The 16,609-nt window shown below is 42.0% G+C and overlaps 1 protein-coding gene across 1 annotated transcript in view; it reads left to right on the top strand.

Moving 5' to 3' along the window:
• Positions 1 to 15,632, top strand: part of fam49bb (family with sequence similarity 49 member Bb) — a 40,906-nt gene extending 25,274 nt beyond the window's left edge. The window contains exons 4-12 of the mRNA XM_004551987.6: positions 1,576 to 1,697; positions 2,411 to 2,516; positions 6,684 to 6,823; positions 8,236 to 8,313; positions 11,954 to 12,070; positions 12,170 to 12,249; positions 12,330 to 12,456; positions 12,534 to 12,604; positions 14,823 to 15,632. Coding sequence (XP_004552044.1) covers positions 1,576 to 1,697; positions 2,411 to 2,516; positions 6,684 to 6,823; positions 8,236 to 8,313; positions 11,954 to 12,070; positions 12,170 to 12,249; positions 12,330 to 12,456; positions 12,534 to 12,604; positions 14,823 to 14,886 — 905 coding nt within the window. The 3' untranslated portion in view covers positions 14,887 to 15,632. The remainder of the gene's footprint in view (positions 1 to 1,575; positions 1,698 to 2,410; positions 2,517 to 6,683; positions 6,824 to 8,235; positions 8,314 to 11,953; positions 12,071 to 12,169; positions 12,250 to 12,329; positions 12,457 to 12,533; positions 12,605 to 14,822) is intronic.
• The last annotated feature ends 977 nt before the right edge of the window (positions 15,633 to 16,609 follow it).

The following is a 16,609-nucleotide window of genomic DNA, read 5'->3' as shown; positions in this document are numbered from 1 at the left end:
TTTATTTCTGAAGAGCAAATAGAAATAACTACTTTAAAATAAAATGAATAAAAACTATTTTTTAACTAGTTTCATGTTTAAAAATAAAATGTATCCTTATGAACAGTTCTCCAGATCCATGGCTTGGTTCATATTCACTGGCCTCTTCACTATTTACACCTCTTTAGCTGCATATTAACACAAATGTCTAATGAGCCAATCACATGACAGCAGCTCAGGGCTCTTGGACAAGTAGTCAAGACAACCTAAAGTTCAAACCGAGGATCAGAACAGCATCTCTGAACGCACCCTGAAGCAGCAAGCTACAACATCTGGGTTTAAAATGAAGTTAGAGATCACACAGGCTGGAAAAATGTTTCCTGGACTGATAAGTTTTAAAAAAAAAATTGTCATTAGATGTTGATGGTAGGGTCAGAATTTGACATGAACAACATGAAATCATGGATCCAGCCTGCCTTGTATCAACAGTTCAGTCTGGGCCGGTGGTGTAATGGTGAGGGGATATGTTGTCGGCACACTTTGGACCCCTTAGTACCATCATTTAAACACGACAGCCTCCCTGAGTGTTGTTGCTGACCATGTCCATTATGACCCCATTGTCTCTCATTATCTTTTGTGCAATGTCTGCTTCTATCAGGAAAACGAACCATCTCCCAAAGATCAAATCATCTCAAACTGGTTTCTTGAACATGACAGAGTTATGTCCTCAAATGTGCAGCTTACAAATCTGCCGGAACCATTGACGTGATGTTGTCACATCAATATGGAGCAAATGCTCGTAGGAATGTTTCCAGCATCTTGTTGAATCGGTGCCGTGAAGAATTAAAGCAGGTTTGAAGATAAAACGGGTGTAGCTCCTTCTCTAAATGATAAAAGAACATGGCACTGGCCTGTAAGTCTGCCTACTTCTTACACCTTTAACTCAGTCGGACTGCACCCACCTACGAACTCTACCATGACTTTGATGTCAGCTACACACCTGTGAAGTCTTGTGGCTGGATCTTGTGTGGTTGCAGCACTTTTGTGTTGGTGGGGGAAAAATAAAACAAAACTGTCTGCCGGCAGACAAACACCTGCCAGCACCTGCTTAAAACTGCTTTTTGTGGTAGTTCCCACTGCAGGCTGTGTCTCCAGGACTGCATTTTCCCACACTAATACAGACACACACTCCATGCCATGCTGTTACATTTGGTAATAATGTTAGCCAAAATAAAAACCCTGAAACTGTATGGCTGGAGCTTTTACAAATTTTGAGATAACTCATTCTGTTCGTCTTCTCTTATCTTCCTCTGTTTCCCTGCTCTCGGCCGGGAAAAGTGGGTGGTGTTAAAACTTAATGGGAAGCAGTGGGAAGAGACGATTATCTGACTGAACTTTCATTTGCATAATTGAAAGTTGCTCATTAAACTTTCTGTGATATTGAGGGTGTGGTAGATGTCCTAGAGCTGTATTTTACTTTATGTTGAGTCAGTGTGAATATGGATGAGATCCCAATCAGATTTGCCCAGCTGACTTTGTTGTTGGTCCTTTTTTTTTTTTCTTTTTTTTTTTTTTTTTGGTGCGTGTCCTCTGCAGATGCCCAGCCCACAGAAGCAGAGCGAGAGATTTGGGAAGAGGTGGATGTGGTGCTGAAGGACGCGAAGGCGATCCTGGACGAGTTGCAGGCCTACAAGGGAGCGGGGCCGGACATCCGAGAGGTACGTTCATCCACCCCTTCATCGCAGGACACACTCATGCAGAATTACAAGGAGACGTGCATTTATGAGGTGGTGGAGGTGTCGCTTGTCCTTTATCAGGTGTTGCTTTAGGAATTTGTATCATTTTTTCTAACACAAATGAGCAGAATAAAGCAGATGATCAATTTTGGATTCAAAGATCAAAGGAATGACCTTCATGGGCCATTAAATCAGTTCTGTCTTTTAGCCTCAGTCTGTTTTTAAAGACTCGACCTACAAATGAACCGTTAAAATTTATTTAATTTCAGCTTCTCGTATCTCATTTTGGTGTTCAGCATCTGTAACTGCTGATTTCATCCAAGCCAGAGCCCTGATCAGTTTAATTGTCTCCTTACTGATGAAGACTTTACCTCTGGCCTGCTGTACCACACCAAAGTGGTCTGTCAAGGACCTGCTTTGTTTCTATGTAATGACAGAAAATGGAAAATATGAAAAACACAGACTCGTTGAGATTGCTCTTATTTTTCTTAAGAGGCATCAAGTAATTTGTAAATATGTGACTCATTTTCTTTTAACATTTCGTTACGGTAAAAGAAAGAGGGTCCCCCCCCCCCTTCTTTTCTTTTTTACATTATAATCCAGTGGTTTTTCTGCTCCAGCCCAGAGATAAAACTGGGCTGTATGTGCCCCATGAGCATAAATGAGTTTGACACCCGTGATGTATTTCTTTCCAGGCGATCCAGAATCCAAACGATGAGGCGTTGCAGGAGAAGGCGTGGGCGGCCGTGGTCCCCTTGGTGGGAAAGCTGAAGAAGTTCTACGAGTTCTCGCAGAGATTAGGTATGCGTCTGTCTGCGCCGTCTCTACAGTAACCGTGTTATGTAGGCCAGGAAAAATTACATCACTGCTTCTGAGATCTTCATCACTGAGCCTCAGACACGCACCGTTTCAAGTGGAGCGAACTCAGGTGTCCTCTGAGATTTCTTTCAGAGCTAAAACGATCTTGTGTGCGACACCGCGCTTGGAATTGTAGATTAGTGTGAGCTGCTGAAACGTTTGTGCAGTTTTGTCTTAATGACTAACGGGGAGAGCCGGTGTCCTTCATGTGCAAGGCATTTTATAGCAACCTCATACCGATGTAAGCGCGACATTAATTGTCCGCTTCTGCATCGGCAGGATTTGCTGCTGAGCTGCACAAGACGTGCGACACATACTTATACACGCGTGCTTTGAACCCCGCCTACATGCTACCGTCTCAACATGCTGCTTGCGTTGCACTGTGCATCGACCTCTGTAGGGTCTTATTAGCATGGATTCAAGGTGGGGGTGTAAGCTCACTGCTCCCTGATCTTCTTATGACCCTGAGGCTTGAGGGGAGGGGACCCGGCATGCGTCAGTGCCCTCAACCCCTTTGACCCCATAATCCCAGTGGCGGTGGAGAAGGCAGTCAGTGGGCGACAGTGGCGGCGGCAGCCTGGTGATGGCTGTTATGTAACAAAGTAGGTCAAATCTCAGTCTCGAGCGCTGCTCTATTTCCCTGCCTGGATTTTAGGCTTCAGGCGCCAGGATGGTGATATCCAAACAGGACTCCCTGAAAGAGGAGAACCTATGCATTTGGAATGAGCGGACACGTTTTACTGCACTGAAATCCAGACGTATACATGGGAAATCCTAAAATTTGTCACAAGAATAGATAATAACATTAAAAAAAAATCACAAATTTTGTATATCGGGGACAGTAATATCCTGCTACACCAACACTAAAGTTGGCTTCAGTATAAAAATGTACATTTCTTAGAACAAACCTTTAGACTCAAAGCTCATATCTTTATACAGATTTTGACCAGAAGTCAAAAATTTAGGAGTGGCAAAAGTTGGACTGTGCATAGTTGGATTAATTTTTATTATAATGCTGAAACTTAACAGGTAATTAGCTTACCTAAGCTCCAAGGTGACATCTTAATATTACCATAGAAAGAAAACCATGTCATAGACCACAGATTATGCATTATTAAAGACTGAAAAAAACTTCCTATGTTTATGGACATGCTTTTTTTATGGATCCAGTAATTGTGAAAAGTAGCACTCCATTTATTTTGAGTGTGTTTTTAAGCCTTTTCCAGCATGAGAGTAACGATGATGGAATGTTTGGTCCACACTTAGGGGGCCTGGATAGTTTGAAGACATGAATATGGCACCTGCAAATGCGATTTTTTTTTTTTAAAAAAAAAAAAAAAAAAAAAGGGGGAACGTGTAAACATGGATAAAACATCAGACAAAACACGTAAATTTTAGCCTTTAAAAATGGAAGAAAACAGAAACAAAAAAAAAAGTTGATCTTGAAGGACTGAAGGAGAAAACCTGCTGATAGCATCCACCACAGAAAAAGCAGTATAGAGAGAATTACAGGAGGATTACAAGAAAATGAAAGACCACAAAAAGAGGTGTTGTTGCTTTACCAACTGCTGGCTGTTACTTCACTCAGGAGTTCCTGTTTGCAAATGCAAACACAAGAACAGGACTGGGAGGAACCTGGGGACTTCCCCAGACCCTCAGGTAGTCCCCAGAAGCTGCACCCGGCTGTTTAATACACTTTAATTTGATTAATCGCTTAATTGTTCAGTTATGTCAATAGCTGATGTTTTCTTTTGTAGAGCTGAAGACCTTGTTCGGGTAGCAGGCTCTGCATATGGCATAGATGAACATTTATCCCCTTCCAGCTTGTTCTTTCATAACAGCCACAGCTTTGAGATACTGATCTTCATAGAACTTTTGTCGATACCTAAATTTAGATCTGCTCCTTTTAACAACGGTGAAAACTTCTCGAGTCTGTCCCCTAGGAAAAAGTAGGATCTAGAAAAGTCCTTGAGTCCCGCTGTCATCTGGCCCCGCCCCTCTCAGCGAGTACAGTCTACATGCCTGCATTCTGCTCGCCTGCTCCGCCGTGACCTGACGAGATCAGACATCTCCCAGCGCCCCGCCCTCGCACGACTTCCCAACATACTAGAGTGGCTCATTTCTGGGGGCCTTTAAGCAGCTCCATCTTAACTTCTGTTTTGACTAGGATTGGGGGTGTGTGTGTGGGGGGGGGCTGCAGTGCTGAGGCCATTTTTAATCAGCTGCTTCGCTGCGAACGCTAGCCCAAGCAGATGGGAGTCATTACTGAATGGCAGACGTGCTCAATTTACCGCACTGCACTGCCAGCTCTGTGTCCTTCGAAAAGTCATCTTCAGATTATTTTAAGTAGACCGCTGTCTGAATCACACTGATCCTGGGTTACGCTGACATGCGCATCGTCATTTGTAATCAACAGTAACTGTAAAATACACAAGTCTATTTAAAGTGCCCATTTGGTAGCTTATTGCATCAGATGTTCAGCTTGTTTGGGTTATATCATTACTAAAGGCTCCCTTCGGCTTCTAGACTGAATTCTAAGCACTGTCTGCATCTATAAATAAAATTCCCTCTGGGCTTCAAAGCTCTTTTAGTTTTTCTTCTTCAGAACTATGTGTCTGAATTGTTGTTTGTCTGATAACTTGACTTGCTTGGAAGTTGTTCGCCACATTTCCCTCTCCCTGGTTCCCTGCCGATGCTCTTCTTGCATGCTTAATCATTGGTCCGTGGGTATGCTATGTCACGGCATGGCACAGGCTTTGTATTTACTTAGTGTCAAAACAATGAGTGTAATCCTGCTTGAATGAAATCTTGCCCCCACCCATTTCATGCCAATGAGATAATTAGTCCCATGTCTCATTTGCATGTGAGCAGGAAAGCCCCCCCCCCCCCCCCTTTCTCCTTTCTCAAAGGCCTCCCCACCCTTCCCCCCCCTTTGAGACTGGCACTGGGCCCTGGGCAGTTTGGGCACCACCGCTGCCTCATTATTTGTCTATGTCTTAATCAGGATGCTACAGCCTGCCGACACCCTGCACTGGTCACGTATCAGGCTGCTCCTTGACCTCCTACAAGGCCCAACAATAAAGAGACGAAGAAAGACTCGAGTTTTCTTTCTTTTTTCCACTTATACATGACTTAACTCATGTAATTATGTAATTGTATTACTTTAGGACTCTTTAAGTATTTTTTCTATCATTTAATTGGAAAAATGTTTTTCCACGTATTAGCTTTTTTTAAAATTAAAGAGTCACAGAAGCTTGTCATTTTCCCAGAACTGCAGGAAATTCAATGTTTGTTTTTTTTCAAGTTCTCTAAAAATGTGAGGCTATTCAGTTTACAGTGATATAACACATATAACGGAATCAGCAGAGCAGAAACCTCTCACAATATAGAATGGTTTGCTTTATAAACCATTCTATACTTGGGTACTCCGACTTTCTCTCACAGTCCAAAGACATGTAATTAGTGGTGTCAGGTTAACTGGTAAATTGCCCATAGGTGTGAATGGTTGTCTGTCTCTCTATGTTGACCCTGTCTGCAGATATTTGCAAATCTTCACCAATTGTTATCAACCTGTGTGACTGTATGTGGTTCCCCAGAGGTTGACAGATGTGAAAAATCTCTGGGCAACCACAGTTATTATTATTTTTTTTAAATGTTAAGCACATTGAGTTTACATGCAATTAAATGTATCTTGCCAATAAAATTACTGTGGCATCCTCTTTTTACTTTAGTGTAACTGAGCTATTAACCATTACTATACAGTGAATATAACTATTAGCTGCAGCTGCATGTTTTCCTCCATTGTTCTTGCCCTGCTCTCCTTTTCAAACCTGAATATTGATCACTCTGCCATGCTACATGCAGCACTTCTTCTTTCCCCTGACCTTTGCATTTTTGCATATAGTGCTGCCTGAGCTGTTAACCTGGCGCTTGAATGGCAAAAACCTGAATGTAAAACTACTCAGTGGTGACCTGGAAGACTACACACATCAGCTAAACTGTCTCTGTTCAAGGCTTTTGTCAGGCTCTTCATTAAACGAGTAAAAGCCCAATCGAGGTCCTCTGACAGCGATGCAGGTTCACCACAGATGTCTGTCTTTTTTTTAACAGAGGCAGCGTTGCACAGCCTCCTGGGTGCTCTGACCAGCGAGACTTACAGCGACCCGACTCAACACCTGGAGCGGGAGCAGGCGCTGGCCAAGCAGTTCGCAGAGATCCTCCACTTCACGCTGCGCTTCGACGAGCTTAAAGTATGGCTCTTTATTTCTTTAAGTGTCAAATTTTAGCTGCTTCTGTAGGCTTTGCTCTCAATCGTCCAACAAGCTACTGATGCCCCTGGATTGATTTTTTTCTTTTCTTTTTTCTTAGCTCTGTGCAGTTTAAGCTGCCGCCAGTGAGCGCATGATTAGCATTTAATTAGAGCCCTGATACTGCTCTGCTGTTTATGATACTGTGGATGTCAGTGAAATGGCCAATAAGGGTTATTGCAAGGGGAAAAAGGTCTGCAAATTGTTGTTGCCCGAGCCAAGTTTTTCACAGCGTGGCAGGTTTTATATAAACGACAGGCAGAGGGAACTTTAAAAGTCTGATCTGGTTTGAATTCGGACACAAACTGCTGAAACGAAGCCGCGATTGAAGCATGTTTGTCGCTCAAATGCCCATTGTCAGAAACATAATTGTGTGAGCACTCATCTTGTAAGACACTGGGCCCACATCCCTGCTCCTTTGACACAAAAACGTAAAAAAAAAAAAAAAGGCTCCCCGACTCCCTGAGGCGGTTTGCAGCGACGTCCCAATTAGTGCCCACTACCCAGGCTGGCAGGATGAAAAACATGAAGGTAGGGGGTGCAAGGTGGCATGCCAGGCCCATTCATCAATCTTTCACACCCATGCACGGGCTTCTGACCTAGTTAAAGTGTCTGAGTGCTGTGCAGCCCCTCCCTGGCAAAGAAGCCTGTCTCTCCTGGTGGACGCGGTGGACGCAGACTGAGTACCAGTCTATTGTAGCAGGATTAGCATGCTGTCAGCACAGCTTTGACTGTGACAAGCTCGTGCAGGAATGAGGATAATTAGCCACATGACGAGCACTCGCTTGTGGTGACTTTTGAAAAGAAGCTCTCTGGTTGGCCAGCTTACCTTTAAAAAAAAAAAAGTGGTCAGTTTGGCTCCACACTGAAAACCAGATGATTCATATATTGTAGGGAGTCATGTCAAAGGAGCTAATGGAGCCTTGTGGCTTTTATCTGAGGCTTTGAGGGTGCATAACGTCAGAGAATAAGCCTGCGTATATCCTGTGCTCACTCTAACCTCGCCTCTCCTTAATGAGACCCACAGCCAAAGCTCACGGCAGCAGGAAAAAAACCAAATATTTGCTGACAGGGCGAGCAGGGATGTGGACGTAAAAGGGGGCAGAATGAGTGTCAGACATTCAAATCCAGTTCAGCACATAAAATAGTAATTGTATCAGTGCTCTTTTTATGTCATTTCCCCCCCAAAGCTACATTTCTGCCTTGTTGGCTAAAGCTTTCTGTCATGACGATGGTGTGTTTGATCCAGAGCTGAATGTCCGGCTGCAGGCTGTCTCTCTCCCCTCTCTCTGTATTAGATTGCCTCCAAGCTTACATATATCTGTATATATAATATTTATATTTCTGTTTTGCAGATGACAAATCCAGCCATTCAGAATGACTTCAGTTACTATAGGAGAACACTGAGTCGAATGCGGATCAACAATGTACCGGTGAGCATGTTGCGCCCATCTCTGACATACAACTTCTCCTTTATCTTTTTTAGCATCTGTTAGCTCTTTGTTTTGGTTTAACAGCCCATTTATCTGCTATTAGAGCGTAGCAGATGGTGTTATTTTTGAGTAAAATTTTATTTAATTTTTGTCATAATTTAGTCTGTAATAATCTTATAATTCTTTTAGTTTTAGTCGACTAAAAATCGAAAGATTATAGCAGACTAAACTTGATTCAGTTGACTTAAATATAAAGTGTGAAAGTTTCTCATGGTTTTACTGGTGAGTGCCTTATTTTCTTTGTGAAATGCATCCATATGTCTCCTCTTCTCTTCCTCTTAGGCGTTGACATTTTGTCGCACTTTTATGAGAAACGGGGAGCATGGCAGATTGTACCCTTTCCCGTGGGCACATAAAATTGTTCATATTTAACCTTACTGTGCAAGGACATTACTTCCGATTGGATCACTTTTAAACTTGTCCCACCTCTCTGCACCACTCGGTTGGTTCTGATTGTGTCTCGCTTCTCCAGAATATTTAGGTTTTTTTTAATATTTTTATTCACTGACTAAAGTGTCAGTGCATTTCATCGTCTTCTTTTCCATGAGAAAAAAAGAACGATGAAAACTATGACTAAAATGACTGGTGTGTGATGTTGCAAGAACTTTTTATTTAAATCAAAATATGACCCACAAATTATATTTTCTTTTATTTTACACGGACCACACTGACTTTACTGACTAAACGGTTTTCACTTCAGCTTTTAACTGCTGCAGAAACTCAACACACGTGGTGCTGTGGACATGGTCAGCATCAACTGACCATCAGCGTTGGCCTTACTTGAGAATCGGTGTCGGTTTGAATGTGTGTTATATTTAGAACATTATCACTGCTTTTGCTGCCGACAGATGGCTCTCTCTGATGAAGAAGGGAAGCTGTTTCACTCCACCAGACTCCATTGGCAAAACGAGTATTTTTTCTTTGCAAAACATGGGAATGGTTCATCTATTGCTGGCTTGACCAGATGGTTTGTCTGTGCTGTTGTGCATTTATGGTTATTAAAGCAGTTAGTTTGGGTGTGAATTGAAAAAAGTCATGCTAATTAAACTAACAACTCCCATGTTCTGTCAGGTAAAACTCACTGTTTGTGTCAGTGGTGGTTTCGAAAGGAGTGGTTTGGGTCTTAATGTTCCTGATTTTGGTGTTAACACTTTTATTATGATTCAGAATTATATTTTGAAATACCAAAAGCACCCAAACAGACTAACCGGCTGATGCAGTGGTTAACCAACTGTAAGATTTCTGTTTTTGTCAGCACAAACTGGTGGCTTTGATGACTTCCGTTCCTCATCAGAGGGAGACATCTGTGGCAGCTTATAGCTTATTTGCTATTCTTGCATTGAATCAATGTATGACATAAGTCGCCTTTATGGTTTGCATGTGTAGCTCTGCAGTTTTGCTGCTGAAATACTGGTTGTTGTTATTGTGGTTTCCCTCTTCAAGTTAAGCCATTATCTTCCAGTATCTTTCATAAATGGTGGCAGAGTAAAAAGTTGAAGGAAACAACAGTATTGAATGGACCAGTCACAGTGATACCTTCAGCACAGTTATTTTTCTAGGGAAGTGCACGGCAGCTTCTGGCATAAGTTGTGGTGGAGGGTTTGTTGTTAACGCAGAAGCATAAATCCCGGATAAGCCCCCAAATTACTTTAAATACAGATTAAAGTTAAACTGACAGTAATTTATTTATTTTTAAACTGGCATAATACAAACGGCGTACCAAAAAAAGCTGATGTTGTTTAAAATGTAAATTTAAAAAACAGAATGCAATGATTTACAGATTTTTATGAACCAGATTTTATTTACAATAGAACACAGGAAATATCGAAGCATTGGAAACGACTGTGGCATGAATTTTAGCTCAGCATTTATTGGTTAAATACTTTCTTCTTGGAAAGTGGAGTAGTATTTATACCTGGTATTAAACACGTGTATAATCATTTCTCCTGTAATTTACCTTTTCTTCACTTTGATAATGAAGGCCAATGCCAGTGTCAGTGCTGCGCATTGTGCTTGCTACCTCGCTGTAATGACTGACTGTCCATTAAAGCAGCAGAGCCGCTTTAATGGACTTTGTTTCGCTTGTGCGTTTCCCGGTAAAACGGTCAAAATGTCATGTTTTCTTTCTACCTGTTCATCACTGTGATGAGTGAGGTCCAGGTGCAAATTCAGTTTATGAAGAAATGAGATCTCTTCATGTAGGTCTATGTGTGCCTCTTACTTACATGCAAGGACTTCCCATGCTGTCCATGTGTAAGGAGACCAGAGAAAGTCAATGTCATTCAGCACTTTGAAGTGAATTAAGATAACCTTGACCGACACATAAAGGGGTGGTAAATGCATTACAGAGTTACCCAGGCAACTGGAGCCTGAAATCTCCAATAGAGTGACCATCAGCTACAAAGAGATGTCCTATGTGGATGCACCTTTAGGCTTTAGTTTACTCTGTGCACTTTTGCACATATGCACCTTGCTGTGTGGACACCCAACTTTGTGAACATAACTCGAGAATGAGGTGATGTACGGTTTTCAAATTGATACCATAGATGTGTTTTTTGTCTTGTCGTCCTCCCTTCAGCCCCAACCGGTCATGGCAGATGGCTGCGCCTCCCTGAGCCTGGGTCTGCCAGAGGTTGAGGGAAACGTGGGGTAGTAAAATTGGTCATTTTTAGCTGCATATGAGGAAAAATAAACCAAAACTGCACTCAGTTCAGACCCGCCTGACAGGAGCTTTTATTTCTTAAAGCAGAACATGTCATTAGACAAATGGGCCCAGACAAGTTGTCGTTAGGACCTGTCAACGCTGAAAGACGCTCGGGCCGCCGTCCCTCCTCGCAGCTCCGTCGCACTCGGTTTAGTCAGCGCTCAGACGACTGAATCATTCAGACATCCGAGATGAAACGCAACTGTCCCGGCTCAAACATTCTTTGAGCTCATGTGTCATCATCGTTTGTTAAAAAACCCAAAGTGGTTTGAAAGTTTGGGGCGATTATTCATATTCCGTCAGTGCTCTCATGAAGGCAGGAAGTGTTGTTATTTAAATACGCAGACAAATTTAGAACAGGCTGTTCAAGAGACGCCTTATTCTTTTGTTGTCCGCCAGGTGTTTTCAGCGTCTCATCTGAAACGGCAAAGCGGCAGTCAGCTGGGAAACCGGGGGAGGGAGGAGCAGGAGGGCTGTGTCACAGGGTTTATATCAGTGTTTTCCTGTCGGTGTTTTATTTAACGAAGCAGCTTTTCATCTGCACAAACAGTCTGTTAAAGCTGCTTCGCATCAAATAAACTAATAATACATCCTGATGTTCTCTCGCACCTTTTCATTCAGAGTTTTTTAAATAAAATTTCACAGCATCGCCACAGTGTAGAGCGCAAAGTGGCTTTAATGTCCCTCCAAGCGTGTCAGCTACACGGCCACCTTCGTGGTCGCTTTCTTTTCTCAGTCTCCTTGTAAAGTAGCTTTAACTGGCAGCTCTTCTAATAACAGAGATAACCACGTTTGAGTTTGATTATTTTAAGATCAGAGGTCCAGAACACTAAACATGCAGTCAGTGGATTCAAGCTTTGTTTTTTTTGTTTGCAGGCAGAAGGTGAGAATGAAGTCAACAATGAATTGGCCAATCGGATATCTCTCTTCTACGCCGATGCCACGCCCATGCTGAAGACGTTAAGTGACGGCACAACGAAGTTTGTTTCTGAGGTGAGACTCAGAAACAAAAATATTGGATACTTTATTTTCTTTTAGTGTGTGTGTGTGTGTGTGTGTGTATCCACTCAAGTCATTCCTCCCTCCTTACAGAACAAGAACCTGCCCATCGAGAACACGACGGACTGCTTAAGCACGATGGCGAGCGTGTGCAAAGTCATGCTGGAAACACCGTAAGTGACCTCCTCCGCGTGTTAAATACGCCATTCACGGCTTTGCGTCTTATCCCTCCTCTTCCTCCTCCTGCTGTCAGGGAGTATCGCAGCCGTTTCACAAGCGAGGACACGGTGTCCTTCTGCCTCAGGGTGATGGTCGGGGTGATCATCTTGTACGACTACGTCCATCCCGTAGGAGCGTTCGCCAAGTCGTCCAAAATCGACGTGAGTGTAGACACGTTCACGCCAAACTTCTCACTCGCAGCTTCTTCTACAGCTAACGGTCTCTTTCTGTGCCACAGATGAAAGGCTGCATCAAAGTCCTCAAAGATCAGCCGCCAAACAGCGTAGAAGGCCTTCTCAACGCTCTCAGGTCAGTTCTTGTTCCGATTATTAAAAAAAATAAAAATCCCTGCTGCCCAGCGTGAAATGTGATTGCAGCCCGTGAGCAGGCTTTTAAACTGAACAGGAGCAGGCTGCTCACGCTGTGAGTTGGATGAGTTGGTTCCTGTTCACAAGCAGCAGACAGACCTCATCCCCTTCAGCGCAGTGACTCATCCTCCACGCCGTCCAGCGGGGGATTCGGTCAGCTGTGAGCCTGATCCGGGTTGGGTGTCAAAGCCTCTCCACAAAGGCCGATTACATGTGACACCAGGTCCCCTCGCGCCCTCACAAATTTCACCCACCTCACCTCGCTCTCGCAGCTGCTGACAGCTTTGAGTCGACCTTACATCTGTGTGTTTGTGTGTATGGGGAGCCCGAGGCGGGCCGGCTCTACCGGGCCACACGAGGTTATTTTCATGCGAAAGCTGGCAGATTTTCTCTCAGTGATTGCCACACTGATGTGACGGAGGATGATAGTGTATGTTAGACACATGCAGTGCTGGACAGTAATGAAGTCAAAGTTCAAGCTCACTTTACTGCACTATTTATCTGACATTTACTGGAAGATTTTCTAATTTACCGTTTTGTTTGTATCAAAACAAACAACACAGCCAAGGTAAAAGGAAAGTACAAACTCTTTCATTTCTAAGATGGGCTTAGACGAACAACATCATGGCACATTACACTGTGTCGTTATTTGCAGTCAGTACATCCTTACTGCTTCCTCAGGAATTAAGAGGGCAAGTAGCAGCCAGCTGCTGCTAATCAAATGCAATAGACTAACGATCATCAGCAAGTGTGAGCAGCTCTATAAGAACAGAGGTTTTGACAGTTTGCTGGTCTGAAGCATTCAGATAAGTGCAATGTCAGTCTTAACAGGAGTGGACATCCCAGCTAATTCACTCCAGGATCAGATCAAGCAGCGCTCAGAGAAACTGCAAAAAAAACCAGAACTCAGATCTCAGGCTGTATTGACCTCGTTTTAAAACCTGCTAATGACCAGATAACTTTTATGCCCCGATAGTGCAAACCTTAGAATTGACAGAGGGTGTACTTTCATTTTTTGCTATCAATGTATAATAAATAAATACAGTAATACAAACACTGGGGCTCTTTGCCATGTTTCAGCTTCATTAGCAGCCGCATCAAAGCAGGACTGCAGCTTCCTGTTATTTTCATCAATATTTAAACTGCAGATCGGGCCGGTGTGTCAGGTTGTTGCAGGAGTTCTCAAAATCTTGCGGGCAGATTTACATGAAAATTTTACCACCAGCATGGCCCAACTTGGAATTGATCCAGATCTGGATGATTCTTCTTTTTTATTTAATTGTAGCGTTTTTAAAAATATGGCTCAGAGCAGGTTTCAGTATATGGGGCGCCTGCTCTCCCACGTGAGCTGCAGACACAACACTTTTGGAGTCTTTAAAGGAAGCTGCTGCTGCTGCTGCTGCTGCTGATCATGATGAGAAAAATTAGTAGGAACTGGAGTTAAAGAAAATATCACAAACTGAGGCAAGAATTCAATGAATGCATCATGTGGTGGCTTTGGCGTTGGTACGCAGCCTCGGAGCGCTTCTTTTGATCGATAAGACGTGGAAATGCTTCCTTTTGTTAACAGTGTCGACTCATTCTCACTCAAATTAAGCTTCACGTGAAAACACACAGCCTTCAGATTTAAAGAGTGTGAATCTTTTAAAGGTACAAATACTGCAGAAACAATAACTCCTTACTTTGTAATAAGAGTTCCTGGCAGAGCAATAGTTCTTGTTTCTGTGTAGTCTATAAAGTCTATATTAAAAAACTGCTTCAAACTTCATTTTTAGCAGAACAAACCTTGAACATGTTACAACTCGAGAAGCAGAAACCAGAGCATTCACAAGTGTGATTTCCCATCGGACGTTTTGTTTTTAGTAACAGTTTAAATCTTTACATATAATCCAAAGAGGCTTAAGTCGGATCAAAAGGTTAAAGGAGAAGAAAGCTGCCTTCTACTGTTTGGAGGAGATTGACACCAGATCAGGAACCAGTGTGGACGAAAGGAAATGCTTCAGTATTAACATTTACCCCGTTGAAGAGGAAGTTTTCAGCTAAACGAGGACTTTCACTTTGAGAGCTCGAGCATATTTTGTTCATAATACTTCAGTATTTTCACTCTTTGTTCTTCTACTGAAGTGCACATTTGCTTTTTCTCTCTCTCTCGCCTGCAGGTACACAACCAAGCATTTAAACGATGAATCAACCAACAAGACTATCAAGAGCATGCTGCAGTAGGACTGAGCTGCTAGGACTGCTGAAGGGAGACGCCGCTCTCTCGAATGTCGCTGCACAGAATGTTGTCTTTTTTTTTTTTTTTTCTTCCTTTGTTTGCTTTTTTAAATGGAAAAGAGCTACTGCTCCGCCCTCTTTTATACTGCAAAATGCTACTGCCATTGTAAACGTCTTTTTTGGTGCCAAAAAGATGTCGCTGATATGTAATGTTTTCGATAAAAGCCCATGCCGCTATGGCAGCTAATGAAAGCATTGTGGATGCTCCGGTTTTTATTTTAAACATGTCTTCTTTTTTTTCCCTGTGTAAGGGGACGGGAGTTCTGACTTGAAAATTTAATACAGAGAGATATATAGAGACGTATATATTATTTTTGGTTGATTTGTTATTTAATTCCATCTTCTGCATGATTACGAAACAAAATAGTCTTTTCCTTGTATTTAAAGTAAAACAAAACAAAAGCAATGGTTCCTCTTAATTTGTCTGCTCTTTTGTGCTTTCATAATTAAATGTTTTGTTATTGAAATGGTACTTGTTGAATTGAGATTAAGAGTACTGTTTTTATATTTTTTATAGGTTTTAATTTGTGCATATGTCTTTTTTTTGTTTTTTTTTAGTTGTGTTGTATTTTTTAGTTGAAAACTTTAAACTGTGATACGTTCAAAATCAAATTAAAACTGGGAGTGTGTACTGTACATGCACAGTATGTTGTGGCTGGAGAAATTAAAAGGAGAACTCTTGTTTTCTACGACCCCGACTCGTCAGGTTTGATCTCTTCTCGCCGTCTCCGGGCGGCCGGAGGGGAAGATTGAGAACTCAGTGACACACAGTTTTTTAAACTTAAAACCAAAATAAGCAACTTTAACACTTCAAAGCAGTCCTCTTAATCTAATTGCCAAATTATGTCTGTTCACCTTCATGTGAAGGTCAATAACGCTCTCAGGGTTGATGTTAAGTAATGGTAGTTACAAATAACTGAAACCAGCCGAGCGCAGCAGAATATTAATAAAATGGATTAAGTGAAATCCACCTTCACTACCTGCAGGACTGACTTAACATTAATGCATTGATAATTACAGCGCAGAAAACCCTTTTTTCCTGTATTTTGAATGTAATTTAAGCATGATTTGATTTATTTACTGATGGTGGGTCTTGACAAAGCCCCTCAGTTCAGTCTGACTGAAACAGGACATTTTTGCACCCCTATGCCTGCTTTTAGGAAGGAGGGTGGAGCTTCTGTGCTCGCAGCCCTAGATGACCATATTAGGTATATCCACTCTTGCTGACATCACTCAGAGTCAACAGCAGTGTTGGTCAAGTTACTTGAAAAAAGTAATCGGTAACTAATTACTGATTACTTCCCCAAAAAAGTAATCCCGTTACTTTACTGATTACTTATTTTCAAAAGTAATTAATTACTTAGTTACTTTTTAGAAACACGATTTACAACCTGAAGAGGTGATAAAGCGATAGATCTTTCAGCCCAATTCTACTTTTTCTGCATAATCCATCATACAAAATGTAATCAAATGGAAAAGTCTCTTTTTTAACTTGTTTTATCAGTTTTAATCTTTTAACTTTATGCATCAAGCAAAAATTAAATTATATGCAACATTCTCTGACTTGAATAAATTAGTTTAACATTTAAACCTATTTTCTGCACATTCCAGAACATAAAATAAAATATTTTTTGTGTTTACACTCAGTCTTTCAAATAGATGCAAGTAA

The sequence above is a fragment of the Maylandia zebra genome, linkage group LG9 (genome assembly GCF_041146795.1).
Source record: "Maylandia zebra isolate NMK-2024a linkage group LG9, Mzebra_GT3a, whole genome shotgun sequence".
NCBI lineage: Eukaryota > Metazoa > Chordata > Actinopteri > Cichliformes > Cichlidae > Maylandia > Maylandia zebra.
The sequence above is the reverse complement of the archived record's forward strand: the minus strand, read 5'-3'. Positions and strand labels throughout refer to the sequence as shown.